The 19,030-nt window shown below is 52.1% G+C and overlaps 1 protein-coding gene across 1 annotated transcript; it reads right to left on the bottom strand.

Annotated features, from left to right (window-relative positions):
• Positions 1–688: 688 nt before the first annotated feature.
• On the bottom strand, positions 689–9,343 carry LOC123050353 (wall-associated receptor kinase 2-like). The gene is made up of 5 exons (XM_044473161.1): positions 8,380–9,343; positions 7,899–8,157; positions 5,034–5,125; positions 4,145–4,252; positions 689–1,948 (listed from the first exon to the last, which is right to left on the bottom strand). The coding sequence occupies exons 1-5, from the start codon at positions 9,341–9,343 to the stop codon at positions 747–749; spliced, it is 2,625 nt and encodes an 874-aa protein (XP_044329096.1). The 3' UTR covers positions 689–746.
• Positions 9,344–19,030: the final 9,687 nt, after the last annotated feature.

Raw genomic sequence — 19,030 nt, 5'->3', positions numbered from 1 at the left:
GCCAACAATTATACTGAACCTAGTTTTACTGAAATGTTCATTAGCGACCGATTATGGCCGTCTGTCAGACGAGCCGACCCCGCTTGGAGATGGACGGCACAGGTACTTGCGGCATGCTTAGCGCCACCTCTACCTTCCCTTGACTCCAATGGAGTGTCCTGAATACCCTACTCATTTTGGGAATCCCGAGGAAATTGACTTCGATTATTCATATACAGTGCGAACCTTCAGTCATAGTCTTATAGAAGCTTCTGTAGCAGTACATGGATCTTGTCCCGTTGGAACATGTAGTAGCAGTAGTAGTACTCTGTAGTTATGCAAAAGTCTCAACCGTGGAGATTCACTCTCAAAATCAACATATTGCTTCTCTTTTTCACATTGCATGATTATCCTGATACATATCTAGTTTTTGTATGTGTACGTGTATGGGTTCAACTTGGGTTGCTAGATGATACAAAAGAGTATATAGTTGCAGTTTTATGTATCCAGTACAGTAAACACGCATACATGCACCAAGATAAAGTCCATGTATCTTGTCTCTGTGTACTCAATTATTTTTAGAAGTTTTTATAAAATATTGCATGAGTTTTGAACCGTGGGCGCACCGGTAGCACAAAAGCCTAAGGTGGACTACGTCCCCGATGAGCCTGTGCTCTGTTACCTCTAAATACATGTTACAATTCATAGTTCCAAATTGGCACCCAAACTAATAAAAGCAAATGTAACACTTCACCATGAAAGTAAAATCATCTTGGAATTTCAGACGACTCTATAAACTCTTTTTCCAAGCTGTACAGTCTAGTTTCTTCTCCGCCTTTACTTCCCTTGTATGGCTGATCATTTGTAGCATTTCGGTTCACTCTTGTGATCTGAGAACTAAGATTGACTCTTGAGTTCTGAACATCTTCAAGTACTGTCTCCACTTGTCTCATTGTAGGCCTCTCTTCACCTTTTAAACTTAAGCATGCTTCTGCGAGTCTTGCAACCACCTCAGCATCTTCAGCCCCTCCCTCCTCAACAATTTGTGCATCTAGAATATCTGAGAATCGATTGTCTCTTATATGTGATACAAAATGTGATGCTAGGCTTGTCCCTTCTGATGAATGAGAAGAAAAAACTGGTGTCACCCTTGTCAGTAGCTCTGCTAGGATGACACCAAAGCTGTAAACATCGCTTTTCTCCGTGAGTCGACTAGTGTAGTAGTATTCAGGATCAAGGTAACCATAGGTTCCTTGGACAGCTGTAAGTATTCCGGTCTCATCTATTGCAATAGACCTTGAAGCTCCAAAATCTGATACTTTTGATGTCAAGGTATCGGTAAGTAGTATATTTGCACATTTGATATCTCTGTGGTATACTGATATTGAAGCAGCAGAGTGTAGATATGCAATGGCCCTTGCAGTTTCCAGTGCAATCCTCAACCTATCTTTCCATGATAATGGGTTCTCACTTTGGCCATGGAGATGAAATGAAAGAGCTCCATTTGATATGAATTCGTAAACAAGTAGAGGAACTTCTGTCTCAAGGCAACAACCAAAAAGCTTCACCACATTCCTATGGTTTGTCTGTGAAAGTATGACAACCTCGTTGATGAACTGGTCAATTTCCCTTTGTACAATAATTTTGGCCTTCTTGATGGCCACAATACGTTGATCAGATAAGATGCCTTTGTACACCGTGCCATGGCCACCGCCACCAAGGATGCGATTATGGTCAAATTTGTTGGTCGCTTGCTCTAGTTCTTCCAAGCTAAAAATCCTTGTTCTTTCGGCTATATCGTTGTTTGAAGAGATTAACTGTTGTAGAAGCAATCCATGATTTTTCTTGAAGAATTTTTGTCTCAACTTTTTGGCTCTTCGTTGCTTGAGTTTATTAGTGATTTTGGCAGCACCCATAAGTGAAAACAGTAGCCCAAAACCAGCAGTTACTGCAATTGCGGTAATTAAACCTGCAGAGAATGGCAGTGAGGTTTGATAGCACATAATATGCCACACACACATTTAAATTTTGAACTGAAAGTTTGAAACTGCTCAACAATACCACGTCAATGAATTTTTTGGAATATTTATCAGAGCAAACATATTGGAAGTAACAAAAATATATTTCAGGAGTGATCACATGGTTTACTAGTTTAAGAAGCACATAATAGTCATTATTTCATTTGTTTATTTGTTGTTGTAGTAAAAAGAAGGTGTGATTAGGGGTGCCTTTAGCAAACTGGTTGTAATCAAGTTATCATGGATGTCGTTGGCAAGGCAAGCACAATAAATATTTAATTAGGGGGGTGTACAACACCCTTATGGCAAAGGTCATCATACACCGACAAGATTAACACGTCGATGTTTTTTGGATATGTTTGTCGCCTCAAAGAAGCGCAACTTAGTCCTATGTTAGGAAGGTGTCAAGGGAGGTTTGGTCACAGGCCCAGGTCGGACAGGCTCCTCGGTGCCCTTTTCAAGCTTCTCTTCCTTAACATCTGTCTGTGTGAACGAGATTCCACGAACATGACTCTAGAGCTCCCAAGGCGAGGCACGGTGCGAGAGATGCGACCACACAGGGCCCCCAAATCCAAGGGGCCCCAATTTTGGGCCATATATATTTCTCGTTAGGCTATTTTGTTTCTTTGCACTCTTTTGGGCCTGCCGGCCTGGTCTAGTCGCCCGAGCTTCTTCCCGATCGATCAATCGCACCGAGCCTCTCCCAAACTCCCTGCAGGTCAGCAAAATCACGCCACACGATTGGTTTCTAGCCTTCCCAGGTACGACGGCTTGATTGAATCTGCTTGGTGGTGGCGCAACCGCAAGGAGCAGGATGGCAGGGCAGACGACATAATTCGTTTAACAAATTCAAAAGGAAACAAGCGCCGGTTCAATAATTGAATGGCTAGTGAATATAGTGTACATGACTACATGTGGATCAATTCTTGAGTTAATTAACAAATTGCTAAATGTTTATCGCTCCATGGATGAATTCTTTAGGGAAGATAGTTGGTGTATTAGATCTATTTCACACTATTGTACGAAATACCACACATTTAAACTTAACTTAACTATGAATATGCTTTAGTTGTATTAGTTTTTCAGTTATAAGAATTTTTAGATTGTGGGGCATCATTTGCATTTTGCACCGGGACCCCGAATTTCTGGAGACGACCCTGCGGCGAGGCTTGAAACTCTCTAGTGCCCTCCCCTTGAGTTTATTCAAGTGAGAGTTAACGAGCTACATGTCCATGGGAGTTTATATAGGCTAGGGGTACTTGAGAAATTATCAAGACTGCCCTTGAAATGGTAGGTGGGGAGGACAAAAAAGATAACCTTTGGTTCATAGGTCCATGGTGGACAAAGGGAGAGAGAGAGGAAGGGAGGGACAGAAAGGAGGCAAGTCCATAACCCTACAGTGGACCAATCACTCTCGTACCTCTGCCATGGTGGGCTTGAATCTTTACTTGGGCTTCTTTGCTCTCCTTTATCCATTTGACTTTGCATTTTTATATATTTTTTATTTGTTGTCTTCTTAATCATGACAAGGGATTGGCTTGTGTTCACTTGGTTGTTCCTTGATAATCAACTTAGCGTGTGCCAACTGGGGTGTTAATGATTATTCCTACAACATTGTTATTTATTTATATTTTATTCCATTTTCTCTTTCTTTTTGAATGGTCAACCAAGTGATGATTTCAATCTTCAAGTAGCAGGAAAACTGATTTTAAAATCAAAAGATGTAGTAGAAGTATTTCTGCAGCCGTTCTACTGGTATACTATGGCTCTATTCGGATCCTCTCCGCTCCGTCACTGCAACTCCCGGAGCGGAGGGAGCGCCAGCACAATTGCTGGGAGGGGCTCAGATTGCGCTCCTCGCGTGCAGCGGAGTTAGCAGACCGGAGAGATTCCGAACATGCAGTATATAACAAATTAACAGCTACTCCTCCGTTCAAAATTAATTGAAGATTTATGTTTGTCTGAAGTCAAACTTAAGTTTGACCATGCATACGCAAACGTGTACTGTGATCTACAACATAAAAATATTGGTGCATTTTTCTGTAGACTTGGTCAACTTAAACGAGTTTGACTTAAGACGAGCTAAAACTTAAATTAATTTGGACCTGAGAAACTCCTTATACCAAGTAAATGAGTTGTATTTGTACCTGGGAGGCTGATGATACGTTTGTTTGTTGCACATCGGTATGTCCCCGGCATATTAATGCAGGTCCCATGCACGCATGGATAAACTGGCAGTTGGCACTCATCGATATCTAGAAGGGAGAGGAAAAGGGAGTAAATAAAAAAGAAAAGCTCAAAACCAGGGTGACGTTGTAAATAAAAAATGTAATTATGTTTATCAAGTAAGTTTCAACAGTGCAGTTGAAGCCTCAATAAGATTAACACAAAGGCTATAATTCATGGTACATTACAAAATCAATAAAATAAAAGGGAGGAGAAAAAGAAATACTCCCTCCAGGAAGCAATGGAACCGCTGTACTAAACCACGTCACTTATTTTGGGACGAAGGGAGTAGTATTTAGAAGAACTCAGGTATCGGTCATCAACCGCCAGTTGAATTCAAAGTTGATTCTAAGATACTACTATAAGAAAACAATGGAACCCTGTTAAATGGAACCCTGTCAGTCGATATCGACGTGACTAATAAGGGCCTGATCGGAAGCCCTCCAACTCCGCTCTGTGCCAACAGTGCCAACAGTGCACGTAGAGCCTAGTCGTTGCCATGGCGGGGCGACGCGAGGACCGTGATGCCTCGCTGCCTGGCAACCATTGGCCGCCCCCGCTGCGTGCTGCAGGAACTGTAGGTAGGAATCGCCGCTGCATGCTACAGGGTATGTAGGGAGGTGAAGGGAGAAGTACCAGCCACCGGATGAGGCGACATGAAGGAATCTCGGCCGCCCATAGTTTCCCTTCGAACTGGGCGAGGCGCCGAGGCCTGACCTCTCTTATCCTCTCTCCAACTAGGCATAAGGCCTCTCTCTAGGCAGGCCAGCCAGCCTGTTAGCACAAAGGATCGGCTGGATTTGTGCTAACCGGACGTGTGGAACTCCTCGACAAAAGCCGGTGCACGGCACGCGGCGCTGGATTTGAGGGTTTCGTCAAGATGTTTGGCATCTGAACATGCTCTAAAGCAGCATAGATCAAGTTACATATGGCGTAACCCTAAAAAAAAGTTACACATGGAGTACATTTGCAGAGATGATTGCGTATTAACGACGTCACGCCCTTTGCCACATGGGGCCTTTTTTTTATTAGTGTCTGTTTTTAGAGGTGTCGGTGATATCGTGCCAAAGAGCACAAGGCAGGCGGCGCAACGGACCCCTACCTTCGGCAAGGAAGCAGCACGGTAGCTCCCCCCTCCCCCGCCCCACACCCATAGTGGCAACCAAAACCAAAAGCCATCAGTGCTGTGCTGCCTCCTTTCACACATGCGTCGACCACAAAGGCAACTAACCATGCCCCTTGCATAGTACCAGTGCGGACACGTGAGACACAAAGAGCCACACACACATGCAACGAATACATGCAAGTGGGCCTAATAACAACCCTACATAACCAGATCACTCACTTACAGTCGGGTCCTAAGTGGTGCCCCAGCCAAGGCCGCTCGCGCAATACACGGCAGACAGTAAAATAGTGGTCCAAATAGGCTATGACACTAGCGATGATGTTGCATTCCATATCTCACGGCTAGCTAGAAACCAGGTGTGCTTCGTGGAGACTATCAGGGGCCTTGTGGCCAGCAGACGGGAATCCACACTTGTGCCATCGGCCAGGCATATGTTAACCACTTCCACACCAGCAATAGCTTCCATGGATCACCTCATCGCCCGTGTGGTTTAAGCCCCAGGCTTAGGCACCCTTGCTGAAGCCGAAAGGTAGGAACCAGAGCTGCTAATGCGGCCACTATAAGCCGATGCATCGGCCCTGCAACTGCAACAGAGTCAATTGCAGAAAACTACCACATTTGCGACTAGGTTTGCAGAAAACCACCAACTCGTTAATCCGTTGTAAAAAACACCACATTAGCAACAAACTTGTTGCAAAAAGCACTGATCAGGTGATTTGGGCCACTTAATCACTTTCTGACAAGTTGGGCCCGGCTGTCAATAGCTGATTTGGCAAACAAATGTCATACACACCCCTGGATCTAAAAATAAAAAGCAATCAACCCCTTGCTCTCAATCCCCTGCTGTCGATCCGATCGACACCCAACCGCGCCGCCCCTGCAGGCTCCCGTCGCCGCCGCAGGAAGCCCACCCACCGTGCCTCGCTCCAACCTGACGACGTCGCCGTCGATGTCCTGCTCCGCCGTGCCCAGATGATGGCCTCGTCCGCCCGCAGCAACCGCGCGCGCACCTCGCCCCAACCCGCCCAACCGCTGCCAGCCCAACCACGGCCATGTCGACGGCACTGGATTCCACGGCGGCCCATAGCCCCCACCTCTCTCAGTGGCTAGCCAAGCTAGCCGGCCAGCAGGTTGATTGATTTTTTTCGACCGGATGCGCACGCACACACACCTACACGCAAGCTGTTGGATCAATTTTGGCCACCGGCTAGATTACAAGCTCGTGCTCGTTCTGCAGCTCGAGCGGGAGCTGGGGATGGGCCTGGGTGGACGGGGCAAAACGGCGTCGCTACTCCGGCGAGCTTCCCTCCGCCGCCCGTCTGGCCCTTCTCTTCTCCTCCTCCCTCCCGAGCTGCGCTCCACCATAAACGCCGACGCCCTGCTCCCAGCCTCTGCACAGTCCATGAGCTTGCACAGGTGCTGGGACGACGAGGTAGCCGCCTAATTGAACGCAACAACGACCGGAGCTAGTGGTGAATGGCTGAATGCGGTGGAACTAGCCCGTGGCGAAGCAGTGGCGGCATGATGTACCACGGTCATCCGCTACCGCGAAGAGCTCGGGGCCGCGCACGCCGCGCTCACCGGCTCGCTCCTGCCCATCTCCTCCTTGTCTGCGCGTCCGCCCTACCGGGGCTCACGCTCCCTGCCACTACATCCCGGCGGACGGCAGGGCCAGGGCGCCGCCGTGCCGGTCGAGGTCGAGCTGCTTCGGCAGTAGTGCTGCTGGGGTTGATTGCTTTTTTTATTTTAGATCAGGGGTGTGTATGTTAATTTTTTGCCATGTCAGCACCTTACAATTGGGCCACAGTTGTCAGAAAGCGATCAAACGGGCCAAATCACCCGATCAGTGCTTTTTGCAATGACTTAAGTGATTTTGCGGTGTTTTTTGCAACGGATTAACGAGTTGGTGGTTTTCTGCAAACCTAGCCACAAATGTGGTGGTTTCTTGCAATTGACTCACTGCAACAACTATGCTTTTCTAGACGGAGTAATGGAAAACAACATCATCTTGCAAATGTAAGTACTCCCTCCGTCCGGAATTACTTGTCATCAAAATAGATGTATATAGCATTTCTCTTCTGCATGTCTATGGAGTTTTGCAAAACCCAAACACCTCAGAGATAGATATAGAGGTAGGAATTTGTCGAACGAACCACACTCCTTATATAGAACTAAAATACATCTAGATACATCCATTTCAATGATTCCCTTCATCCGGAAATACTTGTCCAAGGAATGGATGTAACTAGATGTATTTTAGTTCTAGATACACCCATCTGTATCCATTTCTATGACAAGTATTTCCGGACGGAGGGAGTATATCTTTGGCACAAGGAAAATATGTCTAGTCATTGCCCATTTTACATTCTTGTTTAATGAAAGGAAGGTGGCATGGTTAACCAGTGAAGATGTGAAAATCTGGTTGCGTAATCTGTCTATGCCTATAGGCTATAGTATAATAATCCGGGAGGGCCCGTTGTTTCAAAGAAAATAGGCTATAGTGATGTTTGTCAGTTTTTGGACTGGAGGCATCGGTCACTTGGTCGTACCGTGCCATCCTGGGAATAATCAGTGGCCTGACAATCTTGTGTTTTATTTGGAAACTCATGTCCAATTTGTCTATGCCTATAGTGATCTTCTCGGACTGGAGGCATCGGTCGATCGCTGTGTTGGTCAATTGGTCGTACCGTGCCATCCCGGGCAAGGAGATGGCCACAAACTGCTTCGGTGGTTCAAGTCCAACCAGGCAATCAGAGTTTCTATGACCAGAGAAAAAGGAGACCTCAATGCTGCTCAGCCTCGCCCTATCTAAACGGTATCAATAGTTTCGGTACCCGCCCAACATACCGCATGGACTCGATTAAAAGCACAAGGCCCACTAATCTTCGACCCCTTTCGAAATTTGTAAGGTGGACTGAACTGCCGTATGTGCAACTATTGTGTTGCAAATCTCTTGAACAGCGTAGGTGCAAAAAATAAATTGGAAGGGGGAGAACAAAGGAGAGTCGGCACTCGGCAGAGTGGTGTTACCTTGGCATCCGTGAATGATGTAAGGGTTGCCTTCGTATCCATCCGAGCAGTTGCACCTTACTTTGTTCACTGCACCGCCGATGTTGGCAGCGAAGCTGTTCAAGCTCATGCATCTCCAACCTGATACAGAATGGGGATCCAACACGACCAAGTCACGGTCGCTTTTCACATCCAGCCACCATTCCAGCACGGTGGGTACCCTGGTCACCTTGGGACTGCTCCGACGAGATCGATACGGGCTTCCGAAATCACCGAAAGTGCTATTCTGCATGGCGCCTACGTTAATCCCGGTGAACCACTCGCGATCGACAATGAACGCTGCCCCGGACAAAAGGCGTGAACTAATGGGTTTGCCTTTGCCCGCGTACGCGGCTTCAGTCTGGTTCAAATCCTTGAGCTGCACCCCGTACGCGGGCAAACCCTGCGAGATGGTCGTCCGGCAGCAGCCGACGCCCGAGCACGAGGTGTCCCCGGGTGGCGGATAGTCTGTGTCACACAGCGTGGCGCATGCACTGACGTACACGGAACCCCGGTCACTGCCTGCGGCGAGGTAGCCGATGAAGTTGCATCCGATGGCCACGAAGACGTTGTGCTCGGTCGACACCGTTAGGCCGCCAGACCACGAGCCGTCGTAGCCAATATAGGGCTTCCCAGACAGAACGCTCCTGTTTCGGTTAAGCGCTTGGTATGGCACGTCCCTGTAGTCCCACTCGCCGTTCACGATCTTGCTCTGGACACGCACCGTGCCGCCCACCAGTGAGATGGCGTCCACTTCCACGTCGTCATGCAGGAACAGCTTCGGCTGATGGCCCGTCTCGTTGCAGGTGAGGTTGAAGCCCTTGTGAAAGCAGCCTTGCCGGAAGCCAAAAGGGTAGGGGACGGTGACGCTGCCACAGGCCTCCGGGCAGCCAGGCAAGGCTACCGGCGCAGCGGCTACTGTTGGCACGAGGAGCTCAAGGGCCATCAGTACTATTAACATCGGCATGAGGAGATTTGCCTGTGGCTGTGTGGAAGGAACGGAGGGAAGGAGAAGGGTCATCTTCTCCTGCAACTTGAGCATGCTGTAAGGAATTAACCTCCTCTTATATAGAAGAAACAACCTCACTAGTTACCTTTGGTCTACTCAGTAGACTTCAACGCCGGCTAGGTACACGGATATATACTAATCAATATAAGCATGTTGCATGTCTGGTAGCTGAGTTAGAACAATCCTCATGCTACAGATTCTTTGGTAAGGAAGAAGTCTATGCCGTAGTAAGAAAGGTAGGGGAAACACGAGTGTGGCATAATCAGTGATGTGACAAGCTTCTGTTTTGTGTGGAAATCAAACTCGTGTCCAACTCGGCCACTATTGGTCAGTGGTCACACCGTGCCATCCGGGTTCGGTGGATGGGGTGTGTTCGGCTGGTTGAAGCCCTCGTGGAAGCAGCCTCGCCCAAGGTTTCCACACAACCAGGTAATGGCAGTTTCGAAGACAGAGAAGGAAAAAAATTACCTCAAATCCTCAATGCTGCCCGGCCCCGCCATCGACCCCCGCTCGGCCGGAACTCACTTGAGCATTTTATTTCATCAAACAGCTCGCCTGCACGGTGGGGAACTCAAAATCGAACCAAAGGAACTCGTGCTGCAATCTCCAATTCACGGGAAATATCAAGCCTTTAACGAGCTGCTCACCGTTGAGCGTTGGCACTGCGAGCTCGTCCCATGCATACATGGGCAGGCCCTCAAGACAGAGCCTGACATGGTGCCGGAGGTCGACATGCTCTGCGTGCGCCTCCAAGCGCTAGTCCCGTGGTTGCAGCTTCTTGTTGTTGCCGAACAAGATCTCGCGTCGGGAGGCGGTGATGGCCGCGTGATGCTGTCATGCTGATGGATGAACCGCACCAGGAACTGCTCGGGGTAGTGGAACACCACGACGACGTCCGGCGTGAGCGCCCCGATTTTGCGGGCGATGGTCAGGACGACCTTGTCAGTTGATGCACGCTGCTCCGGTCGAACCAGGCAACAACCACGTTAGACTCGAGCAGTGCCACCTGCATCTACATTGCGGCGGTGTTGTGGATGACGGAGGAGACTTCCGGGCGCACGGTATGGTCTCCAGACCAAGTCGAGGCGAACACAGAGGAAGCCATGGCCCCATCCAAGCCTCGCAAGTGGCACCCGTTGTTGACTGGGAGCGCCGACGCGGAGGTGCGGGCGCGGCGGATGGGAGCAGCTGTGTGCCTAATGACCGGAGCGAAAGCAGCGACGACAGGTGACTGGGTTGCGGCAATCGATGTCGTGGTGGCGAGGCATGAGGCAGTGCAAATACAAGCCTTTTATCCACGCAGGAGGAGGTGGACACGCAGTAAATCTCGCAGTTGGCGCGGGCGAGGATGACGAGCGCGGTCGACGAGACCTGGTATCCACCCATGGCGCCGACAGCTCAGTCTCAAGCCCCGCGGTGGCCGCGCCGAGCGGGGTTGAATGCCCAGCCGTCCCTTCTTGAGCTCTGAAAGCAAGCCAGCCATCACTACCAGAATAACTGGCGATGCCGACGGCCGAACCTATGCCGACGGCCCCCGTCGGCATAGATTGGCCTATCCCGACGGCCCAGCCCAAGCCGTCGGCGTATATCCATCTATGCCGACGGCCCCCGTCGGCAAAGCTCAGCCGTCGGCGTCGCGAGAATTATGCCTACGGCGGCCGTCGGCATAGAACGTGGGCCCCGCTACCCGGGCGGAAACGGCCTTTTGACGGCGTCAGTCTACGCCGACGGGCTAATGGCGGCCGTCGGCATAGCCCCCACGTCATCGATCCGCGTCGCCCGCCACGTCATCGATCCGCGTCGCTCGCCGGTCCGTGGGGTGGCAAATCTATGCCGACGGCCTGGCCGTCGGCATACTCCTCGCCCATGGATGTTGCCACGTCATCGATCCCCGCCCTTTGCCACGTCATCGATCAGTGGCCGTGTGCGCAGGTATGCCGACGACATACCTCTATTTTTTATTTTATTTTATTTTTTATTTTTTATTTATATTATTTACTTTTTCCTGTTTTTTTCACAACATAAACGTGCCTTATCTAATAAAAAAAACATACCCCGATGGTATATCGATTGCCCCCCTCACGGACGTTGCTGTCGCCGTGCCCCACAGCGACGCCGGTGAGGGGGGGCACACCCCGGAGCTGCGTGCCGGGTGCCTGCGCCAGCCACCACGCTTCCACAACCGTAGGAGGGCCCAAAGCAACACCTAGCGGCATTGCTACCCCCCCAGGTACACCGTCCCGTCTAACCGGGCCCTCATACATGCGGGGCGGTGTGGTGCCATGTCTGAAGAGGCGGGACGGGGGCCCTGGGGGGATAGCAATACCACCGGAGCGTCGCACCGGGCCCTCATACATGCGGGGTGGTGTGGTGCCATGTCCAAAGAGGCGGCACGCATCTCCGGGGTGTGCCCCCCCTCACGGACGGCGGTGCCGCCAGCACCTGGAGGGGGGAAACGGACGCGTCGGGTCTACACGGAGGGGATCTTGCTGTGGGTCTGGCCCGGATGTTGCTCCAAAGTGTTCCTATGGGCTGACCTAACACAACCGGGTGGAGAGTTCCACTGGTCAAAGCCCGTCCGTGTAAAGTCAAAGGGCTAGATCTCGTGGTCTAACGCTACATGGTTAGGCGGGACGGGGGCCCTGGGGGATAGCAATGCCACAGGAGCGTCGCACCGGGCCCTCATATATACATGCAGGGTGGTGTGGTGCCATGTCCGAAGAGGCGGCACGCGTCTCCGGGGTGTGCCCCCCCTCGATGAGGTGCCATGTTCGTGAGGGGGGGCACCCCCCGGAGACGCGTGCCGCCTCTTCGGACATGCCACCACACCACCCCGCATGTATCAGGGCCCGGTGCGATGCTCGGGTGGCATTGCTACGCCCCAAGCCCCCCGCCCCGCCTAACCCTGTAGCGTTTGACCACGGGATCTAGCCCTTTGACTTTGCACGGACGGGCTTTGAGTAGTGGACCTATCCACCCGGTTGTGTTAGGTAAGCCCATAGGAACACTTTGGAGCAACATCCGGGCCAGACCCACAGCAAGATCCCCTCCGTGTAGACCCGACACGTCCATTTCCCCCTCCAGGTGCCGGCGGCGCCGTCGTCCGTGAGGGGGGGGCACACCCCGGAGACGCGTGCCGGGCGTTTGCACCCGCCACAACACTTCCAAACTTGTGAGGCCGCCTACGCAAGATTTGGCAGCATGCTAGCCCCCGGAGGCCGCCGGCCACAGTCGTAGACACGCGAACAGCAATCCGCATAGAGGGAATTGTTCAGATACTACTCCATCACGAACAATTATGAAAAATTACCATCAGTCCTACAACACATGTGCCCTTGTCGTGTAAAACACTCATGATTTTATCGCGCTCCGAGTATTTAATAATATTCATGCCGCATCATTACCGCAGAACGTCTACTACCGTGTCATCGCCGTTCGTGAGGAGGGGCACCCCCCGGAGACGCGTGCCGCCTCTTCGGACATGCCACCACACCACCCCGCATGTATCAGGGCCCGGTGCGACGCTCGGGTGGCATTGCTACCCCCCAGGCCCCCCGTCCCGCCTAACCCTGTAGCGTTTGAACACGGGATCTAGCCCTTTGACTTTGCATGGACGGGCTTTGAGTAGTGAACCTATCCACCCGGTTGTGTTAGGTAAGCCCATAGGAACACTTTGGAGCAACATCCGGGCCAGACCCACAGCAAGATCCCCTCCGTGTAGACCCGACGCGTCCGTTTCCCCCCTCCAGGTGCCGGCGGCGGCGCCGTCCGTGAGGGGGGGCACACCCCGGAGACGCGTGCCGGGCGTTTGCACCCGCCACAACACTTCCAGACTTGTGAGAGGCCGCCTACGCAAGATTTGGCGGCATGCTAGCCCCCGGAGGCCGCCGGCCACAGTCGTAGACACGCGAAGAGCAATCCGCATAGAGGGAATTGTTCAGATACTACTCCATCACGAACAATTATGAAAATTACCATCAGTCCTACAGCACATGTGCCCGCGTCGTGTAAAAAACTCATGATTTTATCGCGCTCCGAGTATTTAATAATATTCACGCCGCATCGTTACCGCAGAACGTCTACTACCGTGTCATCGCCGTTCGTGAGGGGGGGGCACCCCCCGGAGACGCGTGCCGCCTCTTCGGACATGCCACCACACCACCCCGCATGTATGAGGGCCCGGTGCGACGCTCGGGTGGCATTGCTACCCCCCCAGGGCCCCCGTCCCGCCTAACCCTGTAGCGTTTGACCACGGGATCTAGCCCTTTGACTTTTCACGGACGGGCTTTGAGCAGTGGACCTATCCACCCGGTTGTGGTAGGTCAGCCCATAGGAACACTTTGGAGCAACATCCGGGCCAGACCCACAGCAAGATCCCCTCCGTGTAGACCCGACGCGTCCGTTTCCCCCCTCCAGGTGCCGGCGGCGGCGCCGTCCGTGAGGGGGGGCACACCCCGGAGACGCGTGCCGGGCGTTTGCACCCGCCACAACACTTCCAGACTTGTGAGAGGCCGCCTACGCAAGATTTGGCGGCATGCTAGCCCCCGGAGGCCGCCGGCCACAGTCGTAGACACGCGAAGAGCAATCCGCATAGAGGGAATTGTTCAGATACTACTCCATCACGAACAATTATGAAAAATTACCATCAGTCCTACAGCACATGTGCCCGCGTCGTGTAAAAAACTCATGATTTTATCGCGCTCCGAGTATTTAATAATATTCACGCCGCATCGTTACCGCAGAACGTCTACTACCGTGTCATCGCCGTTCGTGAGGGGGGGCACACCCCGGAGACGCGTGCCGCCTCTTCGGACATGCCACCACACCACCCCGCATGTATGGGGGCCCGGTGCGACGCTCGGGTGGCATTGCTACCCCCCAGGGCCCCCGTCCCGCCTAACCCTGTAGCGTTTGACCACGGGATCTAGCCCTTTGACTTTGCACGGACGGGCTTTGAGCAGTGGACCTATCCACCCGGTTGTGGTAGGTCAGCCCATAGGAACACTTTGGAGCAACATCCGGGCCAGACCCACAGCAAGATCCCCTCCGTGTAGACCCGACGCGTCCGTTTCCCCCCTCCAGGTGCCGGCGGCGGCGCCGTCCGTGAGGGGGGCACACCCCGGAGACGCGTGCCGGGCGTTTGCACCCGCCACAACACTTCCAGACTTGTGAGAGGCCGCCTACGCAAGATTTGGCGGCATGCTAGCCCCCGGAGGCCGCCGGCCACAGTCGTAGACACGCGAAGAGCAATCCGCATAGAGGGAATTGTTCAGATACTACTCCATCACGAACAATTATGAAAAATTACCATCAGTCCTACAGCACATGTGCCCGCGTCGTGTAAAAAACTCATGATTTTATCGCGCTCCGAGTATTTAATAATATTCACGCCGCATCGTTACCGCAGAACGTCTACTACCGTGTCATCGCCGTTCGTGAGGGGGGGCACCCCCCGGAGACGCGTGCCGCCTCTTCGGACATGCCACCACACCACCCCGCATGTATGGGGCCCGGTGCGACGCTCGGGTGGCATTGCTACCCCCCAGGGCCCCCGTCCCGCCTAACCCTGTAGCGTTTGACCACGGGATCTAGCCCTTTGACTTTTCACGGACGGGCTTTGAGCAGTGGACCTATCCACCCGGTTGTGGTAGGTCAGCCCATAGGAACACTTTGGAGCAACATCCGGGCCAGACCCACAGCAAGATCCCCTCCGTGTAGACCCGACGCGTCCGTTTCCCCCCTCCAGGTGCCGGCGGCGGCGCCGTCCGTGAGGGGGGCACACCCCGGAGACGCGTGCCGGGCGTTTGCACCCGCCACAACACTTCCAGACTTGTGAGAGGCCGCCTACGCAAGATTTGGCGGCATGCTAGCCCCCGGAGGCCGCCGGCCACAGTCGTAGACACGCGAAGAGCAATCCGCATAGAGGGAATTGTTCAGATACTACTCCATCACGAACAATTATGAAAAATTACCATCAGTCCTACAGCACATGTGCCCGCGTCGTGTAAAAAACTCATGATTTTATCGCGCTCCGAGTATTTAATAATATTCACGCCGCATCGTTACCGCAGAACGTCTACTACCGTGTCATCGCCGTTCGTGAGGGGGGGGCACCCCCCGGAGACGCGTGCCGCCTCTTCGGACATGCCACCACACCACCCCGCATGTATGGGGGCCCGGTGCGACGCTCGGGTGGCATTGCTACCCCCCAGGGCCCCCGTCCCGCCTAACCCTGTAGCGTTTGACCACGGGATCTAGCCCTTTGACTTTGCACGGACGGGCTTTGAGCAGTGGACCTATCCACCCGGTTGTGGTAGGTCAGCCCATAGGAACACTTTGGAGCAACATCCGGGCCAGACCCACAGCAAGATCCCCTCCGTGTAGACCCGACGCGTCCGTTTCCCCCCTCCAGGTGTCGGCGGCGGCGCCGTCCGTGAGGGGGGGCACACCCCGGAGACGCGTGCCGGGCGTTTGCACCCGCCACAACACTTCCAGACTTGTGAGGGGCCGCCTACGCAAGATTTGGCGGCATGCTAGCCCCCGGAGGCCGCCGGCCACAGTCGTAGACACGCGAAGAGCAATCCACATAGAGGGAATTGTTCAGATACTACTCCATCACGAACAATTATGAAAAATTACCATCAGTCCTACAACACATGTGCCCGTGTCGTGTAAAAAACTCATGACTTTATCGCGCTCCGAGTATTTAATAATATTCACGCCGCATCGTTACCGCAGAACGTCTACTACCGTGTCATCGCCGTTCGTGAGGGGGGGCACCCCCCGGAGACGCGTGCCGCCTCTTCGGACATGCCACCACACCACCCCGCATGTATCATGGCCCGGTGCGACGCTCGGGTGGCATTGCTACCCCCCCAGGGCCCCCGTCCCGCCTAACCCTGTAGCGTTTGACCACGGGATCTAGCCCTTTGACTTTGCATGGACGGGCTTTCAGTAGTGGACCTATCCCGGTCTAACACCGGTTTTCTTTTTTTAGTGATTTCGTTCAAGAGGAATGGACGGGAATGAATCCTCCTACTGAGGCGGAGGCACTTACTCTTCTCTGTCATGGAAACCCTGGATGTAAAAGTTTTTTTGCTTGGTTCATGGAGAAAGTAATTTTCCACACTCCCCTATTAAATACCTAGTTCAACATTTATTAGTTAACTAATGCACACAACAATTTCAATTATACTTGTAGGGAAAAGATCCGAACATATCTATGGATGATGAATTGAGATGGGTTTCCATGGGTTTTGACCCTGCCGTCATGACATGTAAAAAGTATGATGTGAATGGGTATCGCTTCCATACAGAGGATCACCAGAACAGCCGGCCTGATCCCAAAACTATAAATACCGGAGTGTACACCCCCGGTCAAAATTCAGTAGACTACTACGGAAGGGTACAAAATATATATGAGATTAAATTCCATCAAGGGCGCGAGACCCTAAGTCTGCCTGTGTTCAAATGTCGATGGTTCGATCCACGGGAGGGTGTAAAACATACGCCTTCCATTGGTTTGGTCGAAGTTAAACCATCAAGCGTCTATGCCGGAGCCGATCTCTTCATTGCGGCTACCCAAGCTACACAAGTATATTATCTGCCTTACCCATGCCAGAAAGAGTACCTAAAGGGTTGGGAAGTTGTGTTCAAGGTGTCGCCACATGGTAAGCTACCGAACCCGAATGAAGACGATTACTACAACATTAACCCCATGACATACGAGGGAGTGTTCTATCAAGAGCAACCTGATGATGATGATGTGGTTAGAAACGATGACGCTAGACCATTGGGTGATGATGATGTGGATCCAAAAGACGACGAAGCACGGAATGATGGTGAGACCATTGTCAATGAAAATGACATACTTATGCTAGAAAAGTTAAACGAAGACGCTGACGACGAGGAAGAGCCTCCACCTCCGTCAGACAACGAAGATGATATGATTGATAGTGATGATGAGATGGACCGAGAAAGAGGTTACAACAGTGATGATTCATATGGTTTCTAGCAGATGTACGTGTCAAGTCTTTTTTTTCTATAGTTTAGGAATATGCCTTTTATGCATTTTTATTAATGTGTTTATTATCATGCCTTTTCCTTCATTTCATTAATTTACTAATTGCTTATTCTCTTTTCAATGCAGGTTCGTGGAACATGGGCAAGGGGAAGGCCGACGGCGTGGGTTTCCTACGCAAGGTCGTTGGCCTGCCTAGTCGGAGTGGTCGAGCACGTAATCCTCCACCCCGGCTACTTGACGATGACTCCTCACAGGGAGGTCGAGGGAGAGGTTCCCCTAGAGGAGGAGGGGGCGGGGGGGGGGGAGCCCCTAGAGGGCGAGGTGGTGGGGGGAGAGCCACTACAGGGGGTCGCGGCCAGAAAGGGCGCACCCTCACCGACTTAGGGGTGTTGTCTTCGAGGCCATCCTCTAGTGAGGTACCCTCCTCTGGTGAGGAGGAGGAGGAGGACGAGGCAGGCGAGGAGGAGGAGGTTCGGGATGGGGCCGAGGAGGAGGTGGAGGAGGAGGACGAGGAGGAGGAGGATGAGGAGGAGGTTGGGGAGGGGGAGGCAGGCGAGGAGGAGGGTGGTGGCGGGGATGATGGTGCTGGCGGGGAGGGGGTTGACAACAAGGGGTGGCTGCGTGGTAACGCAAAGCTACCAAAGCAGGTTCCTGCTACTGAGGAGCAGAAGTGGCTCATTGAGCCCACGGGGAAAGAGTAAGTGCCACTTTATAATAATTTCATTATTTTGCTTGTCATATGCTCATTCCGGTTGTTATTTATTTTGCTTGTCACATGCTAATAGTTCATTCTTTTGCAGCAACTGGATATATTCTAAAGGGGTCCGTATTCCCAACGGCCTCATCACCGTCTTGCTGAAGTTACACTGGCCGGGGTTGTACTGTCCGGATCCAGTCAGGCACCCGAACCATCGGGTCTTGGCCACGAGCTGGGAGCACTGGGAAGCGGCCCTCCACGCGGACCATGGGACCCATGCCAAGGCCGTGATCACCACTTTCTGGGTGAGTTCTCTTCAGAAGCACAAGTCCATTCTAGTTTCATGAATGATTTAACTCATGGCTTCTTCCATTCTTGTTTCGTGCATGATTGTAGAAATTCTATCGAGTTCTCCCGGAGCACAGGGCCAGAGCGGACCAGATCGTGCTGCGCCAATGCAAGAAGAAGGCCCGCCAGATGCAGTACGAGGTGCGCTATGTGGCCATCTCGACATACCATCACGACTATCTTGGTGTGAAGATGACCAAGGAAGACGCGCGGAGGATGGGCATTACCTTGGAGAGGGACGAGTTCTTGAAGGTAAGTATAAAAGATTTTTTCATTATGCTTTCATTACCTTGTGGTACATTTCACCGTTTCGTGTTGACATGCCATTATGCTTTCATTATGTAGGTGTTACCAAATTGGTGTTATGGAAAAGACGAGTCCTGGGCGGCATTGGTGGATCTTTGGTGTGATGAGGCTGGAGCCTGGGCGGCTATGAGAGTCAAAAACAAGGCTAACCGAGGGAAGGAGGGAGTACATGCTCAGGGAAACCGAAACCACTATCTCCACAAGGCAGTTAATGTATGACTAACCCCATTAAACATTCTTCTTCTTCTTC

The sequence above is a fragment of the Triticum aestivum genome, chromosome 2D, assembly GCF_018294505.1.
Source record: "Triticum aestivum cultivar Chinese Spring chromosome 2D, IWGSC CS RefSeq v2.1, whole genome shotgun sequence".
Taxonomy (NCBI): Eukaryota; Viridiplantae; Streptophyta; class Magnoliopsida; order Poales; family Poaceae; genus Triticum; species Triticum aestivum.
The sequence above is the reverse complement of the archived record's forward strand: the minus strand, read 5'-3'. Positions and strand labels throughout refer to the sequence as shown.

What these genes read in the sequence shown, in the direction of transcription:
- LOC123050353 (XM_044473161.1), bottom strand. Translation starts at nt 9,343, where the DNA reads ATGGCCCTTGAGCTCCTCGTGCCAACAGTAGCCGCTGCGCCGGTAGCC. An exon ending in CATCATTCACGGATGCCAAG is followed by an intron (nt 8,158 to 8,379) that starts GTAACACCACTC and finishes GATACCGTTTAG; the next exon opens with ATAGGGCGAGGCTGAGCAGC. An exon ending in ACGTATCATCAGCCTCCCAG is followed by an intron (nt 1,949 to 4,144) that starts GTACAAATACAA and finishes CATTCTCTGCAG; the next exon opens with GTTTAATTACCGCAATTGCA.